The sequence below is a fragment of the Pleurodeles waltl genome, chromosome 6 (assembly GCF_031143425.1).
Source record: "Pleurodeles waltl isolate 20211129_DDA chromosome 6, aPleWal1.hap1.20221129, whole genome shotgun sequence".
Classification (NCBI taxonomy): domain Eukaryota; kingdom Metazoa; phylum Chordata; class Amphibia; order Caudata; family Salamandridae; genus Pleurodeles; species Pleurodeles waltl.
In genome coordinates, this window is record NC_090445.1 from 516,179,682 (window position 1) to 516,195,572 (window position 15,891).

A 15,891-nucleotide genomic window follows, 5' to 3' on the forward strand; every position below is an offset into this window, starting at 1 on the left:
AGGTCCGCAGGTCGGCCATGTCGCAGGCCGAACCCTCATTCCACAGCACCGCAGAACTCTGCAACAGTCTTCCGGGCCCCTCCGGGATATCGCCACTATGTTAGGTGGCGACGTGGGGCTCAATCAGGATGATACCGCAGGCAATCAAGTGGGGCCCACGGCAGCGGGGACGGGGGGGCCAGGAAAGCGCATCCCACCCATCTGCCAACGTGGCCACTTCCCTTCAGTACTTTTATAAGGATATTGCAAGTCACCTCTGAGTTCCATGACTTCAGAAAGTATCGCTGACGTTCTTCTTTATGGTTAGGTAACTCCATGGTGACCTGCAATAGGATGTACAGCAGGGTGTACTTTATCACATACATTTTAGTGATGTAAAGACACTCCACTCCCTTTGCCAACCAGCGTTTGTTGAAAAAAATCACTTGGTTTTAGAATGTCCTTTTCGAAGAAAGCAATAGCATCCCAAATGTAGGTATAATTGGACTATTGGTAGTGAATGCAAGTCTGCAGTTTCTTCTGAGTCATCTAGAAGCCTTCATACCTCAAACAAGTAGTAGGTAACACACATGACAAAACATTGCTTCTACTGGATGATAATAAGTCCTATAAAGAGAAATTGACCTTCTCAGGCACTGACTCTTCTGTTCTTCCTCAGAGTACCTATTTATGTTTTTTTTTCTTCTTTTTTTTTCCGGTTAGGTACTGAAGAAGAACCGTTCGGAACTTGCAGATCAGTACAGAAGACCCCAGACAGTTCAACAGGAGGAACCAATCCTTACTCCACTAGCTGATGGTGGCCAAACATACACAAAGGGTCAAGCGAAAAAGCTTATTCAGTGGTTCAAGAACAACAGGTATTTTACTGCAGAGCATTAAAAGTTCTGAAAACTTAAACTGAATAACAGTGTTTCTTGGCTATTGTCATACCTCATCCTAGGTGGTGTCTGGTCACAGTTGTTTTTGCGGAATAATAAGTATTGCTCCGCTGTGCTAGGAGGAGAGGGTGGCATGGGTGTTATCCTAAACTGACAAAGTTACTGGAACCAGGGTGCCTTTAAATATAATAGCTATGGCTTGTCATCTAAAGATGGTACTAAGGGAGCATTTGTATAGACAACTTGTGCATTCATTTGTATGCATGATGGTCTCTCTTTTGTACATAGAGCACTGTGTGTTGCACATTTAAGGCAGTTTTACAGTTTTAAGAAACACATATAAAATGCAGCTGTTGTGTTAAAGGCAGTTTGAGAAGTTGCTAATTAATTGGACCATAGATTATACGTCAGTAATGGTGTAGTCAAAGGTTCTGGTTTAATATTTATATGACCATGTTCAAGGTAGCAATACTATTGCTAGTTTAAATATACATAACGTAATGAATAGCACTTCACACATTGATTTTTCTATGAATTGTTTTGAAGTTTGGTAAACTTTTATGTATCACTCCCTTCACAAGGAGCCATCAGGCAACCAAATGAAATGTGTAGCACTTCAGCATTAAAGTTTGAAGTGCCCCGAAACCCACCTTGGGTGCATCTGTTTAAAGTATGAAAATGCTGACCATGCAATCTCTCCTCAGGTCGGAGTTTATCGGTGGGAAAAAAGGGATTCATATTTACTCTGCACATGACCTTACAAATGGAAGGATTCGATTTCCTCTTACGCAAGATGAGCCTAAAACAATCATCATCTGTATTGAAAATAAGGGTGAAGAGGAGGTGACGTTCAGGCAGTACAAAGTTCTACGTAGGCTGCGGGTTTTTGCCTTTGAAGATGAAAGGAAGGTGTCTGCGAGCAGCCCCCTCATACTGGCACCAGGTATGCACCTTTGATTGAACATTGACAAAATATATTATTTTATAAAGGAGCTGAATAAATGTGCCTGTGAGCACACAGAGAAGTATGTGGTACTGTAGAGTAGATCTGGTTGTAACTACCTGGGATGACCTGTGTGTGTATGTGTCTGTGTGTATACAGTATATGTGTCTGTGTGTATGTATATGTGTGTGTGTGTATGTATGTATATATATATGTGTGTGTGAACAACAAGCCATGCATTGCTTATGACCTCACGTATTGCATCACTCATGACATCATTCTAGCTACTGCTTTTCAAATTTATTTTATAAACTCCTAAATTATTTTAGAAAGCTAAGTGGGTAGTAAAGGGCTCACAAGTATTTGTGTGCCCCCCACCCCCATGCCCTAGGCACCACCACCTCCCCAGGGAAAAAGTAAAATTTGATAAGGGGGAGGCCCACATGGCCTCCCAGGGGACTGCCACCTCCGGTGGCTAAAGATTAAATTAACATGGTGGCCTAGGCAGCCCCGGGAACCGACACTTCCCCGGGCCTAAAATAAAACAATGAAGGGGGACCCCCCACCCTAGGGCCCACCATCTTCTTGGGACTAAGTGAAATGTTGGAGGGGGGCCACGTTGCATCCCCCCACCCCCCCCCCCCCAAGAAGCCAATAATGGCCCTGGGGACTGCCACTTCTCAGGGCCAGCTTCTGCTTTGTCCCCCCAGACATAGCTGTTTACTCTGACTTGGCGGGAGCGTTGACAGCTCCCGCCAAGTCAGAGCAAACACTCTGTTCCAGCAATTGAGAGCTTTCAAATGGCTCTTGCTTTCTGGGAGCAGAGGTTTTGAGGGCAGGAAACGGAGGAAACAATTGCTCTCACAGACAGGGAGCTGCAAGTTTAGCTCCTGTAGGAGATGGGGAGCTGGCTGGGGCTGTGAGGGCCTTAAGGTTCTCCCCTTCCCCCCCCCCACCCCCTGCGGTCCCCAACGCACACTGGTTACACTGCGGGGCACCCAGGAGTGATGCATGGGACCCGTAGGGTGGTGTCCCCTGGACTGAAATCGGCTAGAGGAGGGGAGGGGGGGAATTTGCAGTCCCCTACCCCAAACCCCCAACAACAAAAAAAGTGTATGCTGCGGTAGGGTCCTGGGAGATGTTGTCCCTGGGACTGAAATTGGCAGAGGTAGGAGGGCATGTGCTCCCTCTCCCCCAAAATAAAAAATAAGTATTAAAAAGCTGGGCCCTGGGGATAGTGTTCCACTCCATGGGATTATAGTGGGCCCCGGGGGATGGGTCCCTTGGGCCGAAATGTGTTGGGGGAGGGGGTCGCGTGCAAGGCGTGTAGTTACTTTAGGCCACGAGGTATAGTTACTTGAAATAACTCTAGCTGCTGAATTTCTGTGGTTTTGTGCGAGTAAATTTAGGACCAAACTATAATAAACCTTCTTTTTTTTTTTTTTTTTTAAGGTGAATAAAATAATATATATATATATATATATATATATATATATATATATATATTATTTCACAGTCACTTAAGAAAACAAAGGTTACAGGGACGGTATAGTTGGGTTCACATTTTACTCAAACAAAACCACAGAAATTCAGCAGTTATAGTTACACCGGCAATGCACAGTTTTCTTTTCAGTAATTTTACTGCAAATGTTAGTGATATTATCAATGATGTTATCGGAGATGTCATGAGTGATATGTGGGGTAATTAGCAGTGCATGGCGAGGACATGAGTTATAGTTACTTGCACTAACCATAACTAGAACTGCTGAAGTTCTATGGTTTTGTGCGAGTGAATGCGGACTTTTCTTTTTTTTTTTTCATTTTTTTTTTTTCAGCGAATTTCTATGTTTTTGAATGTAAAGTGTTTAAAAAAAAAAAAAAAGTCCATGGATTTGCAAAGATGCTTTTTTTCTGCTATTGCTGGATCCTACAGGGACCCAGCACCAAGGCTAGGGGGTTAGGGTATTCCTACTCTGCGCCCTTTTCTTTATTTGTTTTAATCTTTTTGTTTGGGACACTGCTGAGTCCAAGTTACAAAATGACTGCCAACACTCCCTGGTTGAACTGTTGGCAGCAAATCAGATCTCTGCACGGTATCAGGAGGATTCACAAAGAAGTTAGAGTTGGCATGTAGTAATATCGAAGTTGCCTATATAAACAGGGAATGTTTAAGTTGCAGACATTTAATTTCCAAGAAGTGTTCTCAGACATTATTCTTGGAAGAATGTACAACGTATGAGTGACTTGCAAACGTTCAAGTCGCAGTATGACCATAAACGTTGTTCCTGTGGTGTATGCCATTCTGCTCATTTCAGGAATGTTTAAGGTATTTTTACAGACTACAAGGGCTGTGCATAATACCTGGTTGTGTGTGCCTTCTCGCTGGCAAATGGATAGGTTAAGCAGTTCATGCACAATACTAGATCAGTTGATGTATTTAGCAGGTACGTCTTATTAAACATCAAACACTTTTGAACAGTATTCAACGTTTAATAAACAGCTTATCTCATTGTCTACAAATATGTTACGTTTCTTATACACCTGAATACCAGTTAAAAAAAAAAAAAAAAAGAATATGACCTAAGCTTCCTGTTCTGCGTATTGCAAAAGGTTACATCATTTTGCACTACAGAGTTTCAGAAGATTGAGTCTAGATGCACCTTAATGAATTCTTTGCAGTATGAAAGTGGTCACATTCATTGGCTATTGTCATTAGTGATGTCATCAATGAGTTTATTTAACATACCATGAATAATGTAATATGTAAGGTCATAAGCCATGCATGGCAGGGCACACTTTTTAGTTAGTTCACTGAACTATAACTGATATTTTTTTAAATCAATATTAGCTTATAGCCCATTTAAACACTTCGCTATAATCTCACTTGTGTTCCTCCCATTCTCCCCCCTGCCATTCAGGTCCAATGTATTGGCACTAGCCCTGCCACCTGGTAGTCCACATTTTAGCACTAAAACACTAACCACTATACTTTCTATGACAAAAGAACGCCCTCATTTTGTTCATTTTAAAGAAAATGCTTTACTTTTACAGCTTTTATTCAATTAAGATTGCTTCAGGGGTGCCACTTTTTTGTCAGAAATAAGTGTTCTAGTTGTTTATTACAACACTGTGGGAAGCTGCCATAGCACACTTGTATGTTAACTGACGGACTGCTACTGGTGTTGGAAGTACATGTTTCAATCTGCATGTCGGAATGTTTTACTGACCTGGATGGAAAATGTATTTCAACACTCTTAGAAAATGTGTCCTCATTTTTAGCCTGTTAGAGCACTAACCATAATTTCAAAACAAACCCCCTCATTTTGTTCCTTTTTAAAGGAAATGTTTTCAATGTTACATCTTTAAATGCATCAAGAGGACAGTAGGTGTGCCACACCGTCCTAAATCCAGAATGTTAGCAAAGCCATGTTTTTGCCCATCTGTGAACAGGGTAGTACACAGACTCTGCCTCCTGGAGACCTGGACTTTCCTATGCAGTATTCTACTCCTGAGCTTGGTAGTTCAGGCCTCTACCTGCAAAGTTAATCCAAACTGTTTTTCTACAACCTGTCTAGACGTGGAGTCAAAAAGGATTGAGGCATTCGGGAAGCAAATGTTCTCTTCGGCTAGCTCATGGTTGAGGTCGGTCATTGCAGTGTCCATGTTACACTATGATATGCATGTCCCCTGGGACACTATCAGTGTGACATTGGCAGTTGTCCCTAGGCATTTCAGGCCTCTTTGGCTCAAATCATTCAGGACGACCACGATGTTGCTGGATGTGATGCTACAGATTGTTTGGGTGAGCGGGGGGGAGCACCAGTGGTGCTTCGCAAACTTGCTTGTCTTTTTTTTTTTTTTTTTTCTTTGGAATTGTGAAGGCATCCTTATAAATGTCTTTTGATGAATCTCGCCTATTTGGCTAGAAGTCTGACTCTGCCCTCCAATTCTTTAAGGAAAGCCAATCCATGTCACATTCCTTGGGCCTTCCCCCACCCTTGCTTGCCAGCTTCTCCATCAATTTTGCTCTTTCTAAGGTTAATCCAGAGGGTGGAGGGTAGTGTATAGATAGTCAGGCCCTCACACTCTCGCAGCAGCCACCCCAGTGTTTTTCTGGCAGAGGACTAGGATCAAGCAGACATTGCACAGGTCACCAAGGATGTGGTCTGCTCATCCTCCACCCCAGCGACATCAGCCTTCAAACTGCTTTATTTTGTGCTTAACTGTACACCGCGACCCTGTGGGAGGCAGAATCTGATATTTTCTTCAAGGGTGGCAGTCCATCACATCCTCTCACATCAAAGCATCTTTCAGAGAAGCACCTCTCAATCTTGCTTTAAGAGATGCAGACCTAAGGGCAAAAGGGGCCATTGAGAGGGTGCCAGCCTTGGAAGAGGGGACTGGTTGTTACCCCAGCTATTTCTTTGTGCCAAAGGAGGACAGAGGCCTTCATCCTATTTTAAATCTTCACCATATTTCAAATCTTCAGCGCCTGAATGTTGTCCTTCTTAAGGACAAATTCACAATGCTCACACGGCCCCAAGATTTGTCTGCCCTGGATCAGGGCAACTGTATAACCGTCTTGGACCTGCAGGTTGCCTCAATGGGCTCAGAACGAAGGAAACTTCTTGTACGTCATCCAGTGTAGAGAGGAGACTGCACAAGATCTGCAGTGGTGGCTGCTTGACTGCCAGCTGGCCAGAGGCAGAACCCTATATCTTCCCTCATCAACAACTGACTTTGGTGATGGATAGGTCCCTGCTGGGCTGGAAAGGTCATCTGGGGGAGCGGGGAAACCCACTGGAGAAGTGGAGATTCTGTCGGAATCTCTAAAACCAAGCTCCTCATAAATCTGTTGGATCAGCGTGCCGTCTGCTGGATGGTGAAGGCCTTCCTGCTGTCCATCAATTGGAGGAGGGTGCAGGTTTCCTTGGACAACGATCCAGAAGAGTGCAGTGGGTCCAGTGTCCTAGCCAAGAGGCATTGCACCTCTGGAGTTGGTTGGGGTGTCGGGGCACTTCCCTGATTGTGAAGCACCTCTGTGTTATCTTTTATATGCTGAGGTAGATGAGCTCAGTCAGTGATGCCTGCTGGATCATGAATGGTGGTTGCATCCTGAGTTGGTGCAGGGCGGCTTTACAATGAATGTTGTTTCTAGAAACTCGTAGACTCATTTATGCTAGAGCAGAGCACTGTATTTCTGTGCACCTTTCCATACCTGCTGTTCCTTTCCCTTGTCCGGAAGATCAGCAACTCCTAGGCCCAAGTCATCCTTGTGGCTTCAGATTATGCTAAAAGTGTGATATCTGAAACTTCGGAGCTTGACTTTCTGTTTCTACTATTAGACTACTGCTTCAGGAGGATCTTCTGTCATGGCAGCAGGGAAACGATCTTCACCCAAACCTGCACAACCTACATCTGAATGTGTGAAGATTGAGCAGCTGCAGTTGAATGTGTTCAATAAATCTCCTGAGAGTGGAGAGGCCATCTTCATGGGCGTGCATCCCTCTACAAAATCTAATTATGCAGTGAGCTGGGGCAAAATTGTTGCCTTGTGTGAAATCCAATACACAGACCCTGTACAAACTCAGATGTTTTGTTAGTTTTATCTTTTGCCCAGCAAGTCACCATAAAAGGTTATTTGTTGGCCTTTTTGCGTTTATCAAGCCAGTCATCCATGTTTCAATCACCTGTGGTGATGCAGATGTTTAAAGATTTAACACACGTTCTCTCCTAGACCCTTTGTTTAATTTGTCCTGTTGTTTTCCACGTGTACCCCCTTTGAGCTGATGCACAGCTGCTTGTTGCGCCTACTGAATCTCAAAACCCTCTTCCTTGTGATTGCTTCAGCTTGTCATGTGAGTAAGCTCCCGGTTCTCTCAATTCAGCCTCTGTACATAAACATTTTCCAGACAATCTTGTGCTAAGAACCTGGCAGCTGTTTGGCTAAAGTTGTGATAACTTTTGGCATTTGGTACTCCATTACCCTCCCAACTAACATTACTTTCCTTGCTTCATCCCTCAAAAGAAGAGACTCAGTTGGCTGGCCCTCAAAAGAGCTTTAAGTTTTTCCATCAATTGCACCAAAAGACCATCAGGTATCCAAGCACCTTGCTGTGGAGTTGTTTGGGGCAATAAACAGTAAAGTAGTGCAGAAAAGGACTTTGTGAAGGTGGGTATGCGTCTGCATTAAGATGTGGTATACATTAGCTAGAAAGCCCCTGGAAGGTTGAGGGTTCATTCCAAAAGGGCAAAGGCTTCATGTGGAGTGTCTGTTCTTAACATCCGCCAGGCTACCCGATGGGCATCCGTGTACATCTTGATGAAGCACTGCTGCCTTGTTAGTCAGCTCTGACTTGAAGGGCATTTTGCTCATTCGGTCCTTGCAGGAAAGTTTGGTCTGAGCTCACTCCAAATACTCTTTGGGAGGTACTCCTTTGGTATCTATTCTAAAGGTGAGAAAATTATTCATTAGAAAAACAAGTTACTTACCTTTGGGAGCACCCTGTCTGGTGATACCGTATCTAACCTGCAGAATACTCACTGCCTTCACCTCCCAATTCTGTGGAATTGTCCTTTTGCCATCTAAAAAGGTCCCTAATGAGAGATATGTACCTTGGTACCTACAAATGATTTTGTGATATGCACCCGAGGGTGCGGAAAGAGTCAGGCAAACTGACATTGATGTCCCAGCCAGCTCTGTCACTTCAGGACAGAACAAAGTCAACATGGAGCCAGACACCAAGCGGGAGCACTGCTATGAAAAACTTCAGGAACCAGTCTGGCACCTGGGGAATATTTGTAAAGCGAGGGATCTGTAGTTAGAGTATAGCATTACCAGAGGTAACTAATTTATTTAGTTTGAATTGAGGACGTAGTATGGTACTACTGTTGTAACAGGGTTTTTGTGCTATTTTTCAGTTGAAACACTTCAGTTGCTGCAACATGTTTATTTTCTAAATTTATTTGTTGTAGTTTGATTTTACTTGATTACGTTGGCAGTGAACGTTTCCAAAATAATTTTGGTCCGTTCTTGTCCAAGTACATACCTTCCAAAGCTTTGATTTCAAAAGCTTTCACCTAAACATAAGGTGACATCGGGTGTTCAGGATGTTAAGGGCAGGGACATCTACTGTAGGTTCAATGTCTTGATGTAACTGCATTGACGTGTACTATTGCTATGAACACGATCTCACGTCCTCTATTTTCTAAGGCCAGCTTTGCACTTGATTCAAATCTCTGTTTTGGATAAGAAAATTCCTCTTGCATGCCAACCACTACTAAAAGATGCCTGCCTCCAGTGTCGAACATGAATGCCCCTAGTGTAAGTTTATTATCTTATTTTCATAAGGTGTGCCTCAACTGTAGGCTGACATTGTTCTTGATTACCCACATACATATGCACTTGTCAATTTGGCAGCTCTCTATAAATTTCAAGGCCATCCTGGTGCTCACCATTAATGTAAATATGGAGTTTGGTTTAGTAAATTAGCCTGATAGTTTTGACGAAAGAGATTTATTTTGAAAACATTGACACAGTCAACTCTATAAAATATATATATTTCTTACGAGTAATTTGGAAAGGAATTCGCCAGGGAGATTATCGACAGAGGTCGTGCTGATTTTGCTCTTTCCTGATCCAGACTGATCTCTCCATCAGAGAGCTGCGTCTGGAGAGCCTGGATACAGTATAAGCCTGTTCTTCCGTGAAAGAACTCTAATAACAAACAGCCAGACTTGTTGTTTTCCAAGGGTATGCTGTGCGTCCATTCCAAATACTCGACAGGCAGGAATAATGTATGATGTTTTAGCTTACTAAATTAGCATGGGGGTCTACAAATAGCTTTACGGTCTAAGAAGCCATCTAAACATGCAAAATAATACTTTAAATGTTCTTATTGTTTTCATCAATGACCATGCTTTAACTGTAATTTTATACCATGTCGTTATCATACATTTTACCTGCACAAGCTTAAGGCTTTTAAAATAAACTTTTAAAACTACAAGTGCCAAGTTTGTGCTTTTTCAGCAAGATGAGTAAATTATTTTTGAAAAACACTGCCTGCGCAAAGAATAGCTAGGTGAGTTTTTCTTATGACAACCTAGTGGACTGCAGCACTAACTCAGTGTGTGCACTGAACTGAGCCCTTGCACAATGGGTCTAAGCCCACATCCGTCCAGTTCTTGAGGAACTCTTCAGATTTTGTACCCATATGTGGCACACACTTAAGGGACTCTAACTTATTAGTGCGTTTTGCCTTTAAATTTCTTAGGATTAAAAGTGAGCATCTTCGTTTATAAGATTTGTGGCCCAGACTTCTTTTGAGGCTTTACGTCGAAAGCCAGGCTTTGTTGGAGCGGTTAAATGATTTGAAAGCAGTTATCGCGAAGACATGTCCCTTTTTAACTTTATTTGACTTAGTTTAGCTATTTACACTGGCGTTTGTCACTCAAGCCATTCTTTCTTAAAAGCTTTCTTTATTACGTTTCTGTTTTAATAATATAGTATATCGTGTGGAAAATAATTGTTCAGTGAGGGCCTTGTTACACAATATAGTGCATCTCTTAAACCTGTCCAGGTGATTCAAGGACACATACTACTTTAATGAGCTGAACCAACCAGCCACCCACCCAGCCCCAACGACTGCTGTTTCCAACTAGGATCTTATTAGTTCAAACCACTTGATGATTTCCACTTGTAATTGCCTTGTTATAAGTCCCTTCACGGAGTCAGGACCTTGAATTATTACTTGGGGCAACCGCTTCTCTCGTAACTTGACTTCAAATGCCCCAAAGTATCCACACTTGAGGTCAACCGGTTACCCCAGTTATGGGAGATCTTTCTGTGCTAGTGCAGGAGCATGCATGAAAGCAGTGGTCTGTCTTCTTCAAGGATTTTGCTGTGTACTGGGAGGCAAAGAAGTTAGCAACACATCTACAGTTTACAATTTCATGAAACCTGTTTGGCCACACAAAAAGGACCAGGAATCAGTATTGAAGTTTAGTGGGTTTATTACAAATTAGTAGTCAATCCAATACAGATGCATAACAAAATCAGATTGTAAAGATAAAATCAGAACCAGCAAGACGAAACGCTCAAATAAATTCAATCTCAATAGAATAAGGCACATAAGGATTACAGTCACAGCAATACACAAACCAGGAAATAGAAATGTATGTTCTTTAATGAAATTCAGATTGCTCCTTCTCAATAAAAATAGAATTAAGGACATCTAGTTAGATTCTAAGCTAAAAAGGATAATATCTCAAGGGTCTCGGGGACATGTAGGTGTTTGGCATCCAAACTCCAGTAGAAGTCTTCAAAAGAAGAAACTGTGTTGGCAAGGTGATATGCTCCTCAATGGGAGCACTAACTTAAGATAGAAAGTTCCAGGCATATCCATATCTCTAGTTACATCATCCATAGACTCCAATTATTTCTCCTTCTCCTGAAGCGCATTTGCAACACAGGTCAATTTTCATATCCTGCGGAGCTCAGATGACAAAGTTAACCTGCAGCACCTTCACACCAGCTACGCATTGAAAAGGAAGTTTCTTCTGCTCATTGAATTGTTCATTTCTTGCCAAAAGATCCCTTCTCAGGCCTTGTTATCCCTAATATGCAATACTCCTGTCTCTAGCTAATGAATAACAAATGCACGCCTGCAAAAGAAGAAACATGCAGAGCACGGGGAAATCCATTTCATGTTAAAATGAAAGGCCTACTCATGCTAACTTAGTAAATCATTGTTAATGTGCACCTTTTAATATTTAATTATAATTGCAAGCATAATGTCAGAATAAATCAAAGTGTGAATAAATGAATTCAAGATTACAAATGCAATGTTATCAGTAAATGCAGTATATCGGGGATATAAGTGTGAATGAGAACTTCAAGTCTTCATGTTAAAGCTAAACATTAGAATTCATACATATATGAAACTCAACTTTCCACAGTGAATACACCTTCAATAATACTGTTAGATTCACTTTCCCTCAATAGTGTTAAGTAATAGAAACTTGTTGATTACATTATGCATTACTTCTAGAACATGTAGGGAGTGAAGCCAAAATTACGCTACTTCTTTGGCATCTGGCTCATTGTTTACAGTGTCTGTGTTTTGGTAACACGTCCCCTCATCCTAAGAGTATCTGTGCGTGAGTCGAGACTCATCTGGACCTGGAGCAACGTTTCCTGTTTTGATAGCATGCCATTACAGGATTTGTTAATGGCACAGGAGCCCCATATTGTGTAGTAGAAAGCTCTGTCGCGTTCTAGGCATTTTATGGAGAAAGAGCACAATTTTGTATTAATTCTGTTTTTAAGATTGACTGTGTTAGAAATGTGGTCTCTGTTTGGCAGTCAGTTTGCACTCTGTCCAAGCAGGGACCCTCACTCTAGTCAGGGCAATGGCGATGCACACCTAAGATAACCCCTGCTTACCCCCTTTGGTAGCTTGGCACAAGCAGTCAGGCTTATCTCAAAGGCTATGTGTAAAGTATTTGCACCAACACACACAGTAATACAGTGAAAACACTACAAAATCGACACACCAGTTTAGAAAAATAGCCAATATTTATCTAAATAAAACAGGACAAAACGACCAAAATCCAAGATTCACATAGAAAACAATGGATGCATTGATGTTACTCTAAGTACATGGTTTGCGTTAAAAATAAAGCCGCACGGGCGAGCGCGCATCGAGAAAATCAATGATGCATTTATTCCTTATTCTCAAGTTAGGCTGTGTGTCGTTTCTTCTCCTTTCGAGTAGGCGATGCATCGTTTTTCTGGGCGGGCACCTTGGATTCGGGCAGGTTCATGTTGATTTTGACGCCGAATGATGATGTGTGTGAAATCCGGTCGCACAGTGATGAGGAACTGAGCTGTGTGTGGGTTGCGTCAGTTTTGGCAGCTGCAAGCTGGTGTTGCATTGTTTCTCCAGCTGTGATGCAGATGGTGTCAGTTTCTTAGCCACGATGCAGGTGATGCTTCGTTTTTACAGCTGTGTTGCAGGTGGTGCATTGAACTTTTCTCCACATGGCTTTTGTGCATGGATTTTCACTTTGGTTCCACCAGCATCACCTTTCAAGGGACCAGGGACTGGAGTGGGCACCATTTGGCAGGGTAGGAGTCTCAGTAGAGAGTACAGGTTCTGGCACGGGAAGTCTTTAAAGGCCCTGAGACTTCCAAATAGGAAGCAAGCTCAGTCCAAGCCCTTGGAGACACTACACAAGCAGGAATATATCACAAAGTCCAGTATTTGTCCTCTTTCAGGCAGAAGAAGCAACGGAAGGCCAACCCAGCAAAGCACAGTCACAGGCAAAGGGGCAGTACTCCTTCTCCAGCTATTCTCCTTGGCAGAGGTTCTTCTTCTTCTTGAGTCCAGAAGTAATCTACAAATCTGGGGCTTTGGGTCCACTGCTTATACCCCTTTCTGTCTTTGAAGTAGGTAAACTTCAAAGGAAAGTCTTTGTTGTTCACAAGTTCCTGCCTTGCCCAGGCATGGCCCCAGTTACACACTAGAGGGTTGGAGACTGCATTGTGTGGGGGCAGACAGAGCCCTTTCAGGTGTCAGCTCCTCCCGCCCCACTCTAGCCCAGGAGACTCATTAGGATATGCAGGCTACACCCCAGCTCCCCTTGTATCACTGTCTAGAGGGAATTTACAACAGACCAACTGTCACCTTGACCCGTACATGGAATAGACAATCGGGCAGAGGTACAGAATGGTTAAGCAAGAAAATGCCTACTTTCAAAAAGTGGTATTTTCAAACTGACAATCTAAAAACCAACTTTGCCAAAAAATGTATGTTTAAATTGTGAGTTCAGAGACCCCAGACTCTTTATTTCTATCTGCTCCCAAAGGGAAACTGCACTTAAAATATATTTAAAGGCAGCCCCCATGTTACCTATGAGAGAGATAGGCATTGCAACAGTGAAAACCGAATTTGGTAGTGTTTCACGGTCGGGACAGGTAAAGCACATCAGTATATGTCCTACCTTAAACATACACTGCACCCTGCCCATGGGGCTACCTGGGGCCTACCTTAGGGGTGCCTTACATGTATAAAAGAGGAAGGTTTCCACTTGCCAGGTCGAATTGGCAGTTTAAAGAAAGCACACAAAGACACTACAGTTGGCAGGTCTGAGTCATGTTTACAGGGCTACTCATGTGGGTGGCACAATCAGTGCTAAAGGCCCACTAGTAGCATTTGATTTACAGGCCCTAGGCACATCTTGTGCACTTTAAAAGGGACTAACTAGTAAAATAAATATGCCAATCATGGAAAAGCAAATTACACATACAATTTACACAGGGAGCACTTGCATGTTAACACTGGTCAGCAGTGGTAAAGTGCCGAGAGTAGAAAAACCAGCAAAAAAAAAAGTCCAGCACACAGTCAAAACATGGGAATTAGAGGCAAAAATGACAGGAGAGACCACGCCAAGGATGCCAGGTCTAACAGACTGATTATTTTTATTCTGTGTTAAACAATGTAAGCATTCAAATAATCATTTTGGACAGCCATACATTTATGCGCACTAACATGTTCGCTTTCTTAACTGATAACAGTGGCAAACACGTTTTCTGCAGAAAATTACAAATATATGGTATTAATGATTGTTCTATGATCGTTTTGCAGGAGCTTCCTACGAGGTCAGAGTGCATTGTCTTACAAAGTACTATGGCTATTTCCCCATCACTGTGGTGTTTGAGTTTTCATGCGTAAGCTCTGGACGCTTTTGTATTGGTCGGTTTTTGTCCGCTGTGTCAAATGGCAGTCTTGCCGAAGAACTGGGTCCTACTGCTCCCTATAGGCCCTACCAAGCTACCATCCGCAGACCAACAACATATCTAGATGATGAAGGAGTTCCACCAGAAAAGTAAGCTTTTTGTAGAGATGTTTTCAAATATGATGCAGGTCATGGCTTAGATAATCTACAAAAGAGGTATATAATGGGTTCTGTGTGGTGTGTATGTGCTACACCTGAGCAAATGTTTGATTTCACTCACTAAGAATACTGTTTCAGTGTTTTCCAACATAAAACATAAAGCCTTTTTTTTTTAGGATTGTGAGGTGAGGAGGTTAAGCAGATATCCAGATAAATTAATAACCAGATGTACACCCAGTGCCTCCGGCTTCACGGGTCTCACTTTTAAAAAGTCTAATTGAGTTAAGTGCCAACTGCCGACGGTTGGTGCGATTTGGACCACAAACAGGCGTGCAACTCGGCCTTTCATCTAGGTAGCTGAGAAACAGAAAAAATGGTTATCTGCAAGTTTAGAAGTGGCCAAAATATTACATTAGATATCTTTTTGTACTTGAGCCTGCTGTAGACATACATGAACATGTTGGATAGTGTTCCTGTGGCTTGGTGTTTCTATCCTTTCCCGAACTAAAGTCCTTTAGGAGGAAAAAAACCTGGCTGATGATAGTGTTGAAAATATCTTGTCTACTGTAAAAAAAAAAATTAAAAAAAAACCTCAGGACATTTCAATTTATTGTGGAGTTAATTAAAAACCTTTACACATACACAGCTATCACGATCAAAATGTACAAGAATAAAAATACCACATATCAAAAACGTCAGGTCAATTAAAACTAGAAATAATAATTACAAAAAAAGAGTTGAAATTCTAGTCCCTAACCTCCTATAACAGGAATTAACCTTTATCTCGGATGACGGAAACATGATTGAAACATTGCAAATTGCGTCCGGCCTGATCCCGTTATGGACCTGCAAAATTCGCACACAGTTCTGTAAAAGAAATCTTATGTAATTGCCTGACTGCAAAACTACCAGATGTGAACCCCATCCATGCAATTTTAAAAATACCAATGCTAAAATTGATTTGCAACCGTAACGGAGTATGAAAAGCACTAAGCAGCTACCAAACGCCGCTGCAAAGCAGTAGAATTTGAGCATTAAAACTAGAAGGCATTACGCAATTATAGCCATGGTAGACAATATATTTTATTCTAAAGCGCAGCGTGCAGAATGTGCCATTTAAAACTAACTTAAATGGCTTGGACATTTAAAAGCAGTGTGCACCATATGCTTATG

At 42.2% G+C, this 15,891-nt stretch overlaps 1 protein-coding gene across 3 annotated transcripts in view; it reads left to right on the plus strand.

The window, feature by feature from the left end:
* Nucleotides 1-15,891, plus strand: part of MOV10 (Mov10 RNA helicase) — a 276,396-nt gene that overhangs the window by 83,485 nt on the left and 177,020 nt on the right. For all 3 annotated transcript variants that reach the window (XM_069238670.1, XM_069238672.1, XM_069238671.1), the window contains exons 3-5: nucleotides 703-857; nucleotides 1,583-1,821; nucleotides 14,469-14,709. In XM_069238670.1, the coding sequence (XP_069094771.1) occupies nucleotides 703-857; nucleotides 1,583-1,821; nucleotides 14,469-14,709 (635 nt within the window). The remainder of the gene's footprint in view (nucleotides 1-702; nucleotides 858-1,582; nucleotides 1,822-14,468; nucleotides 14,710-15,891) is intronic.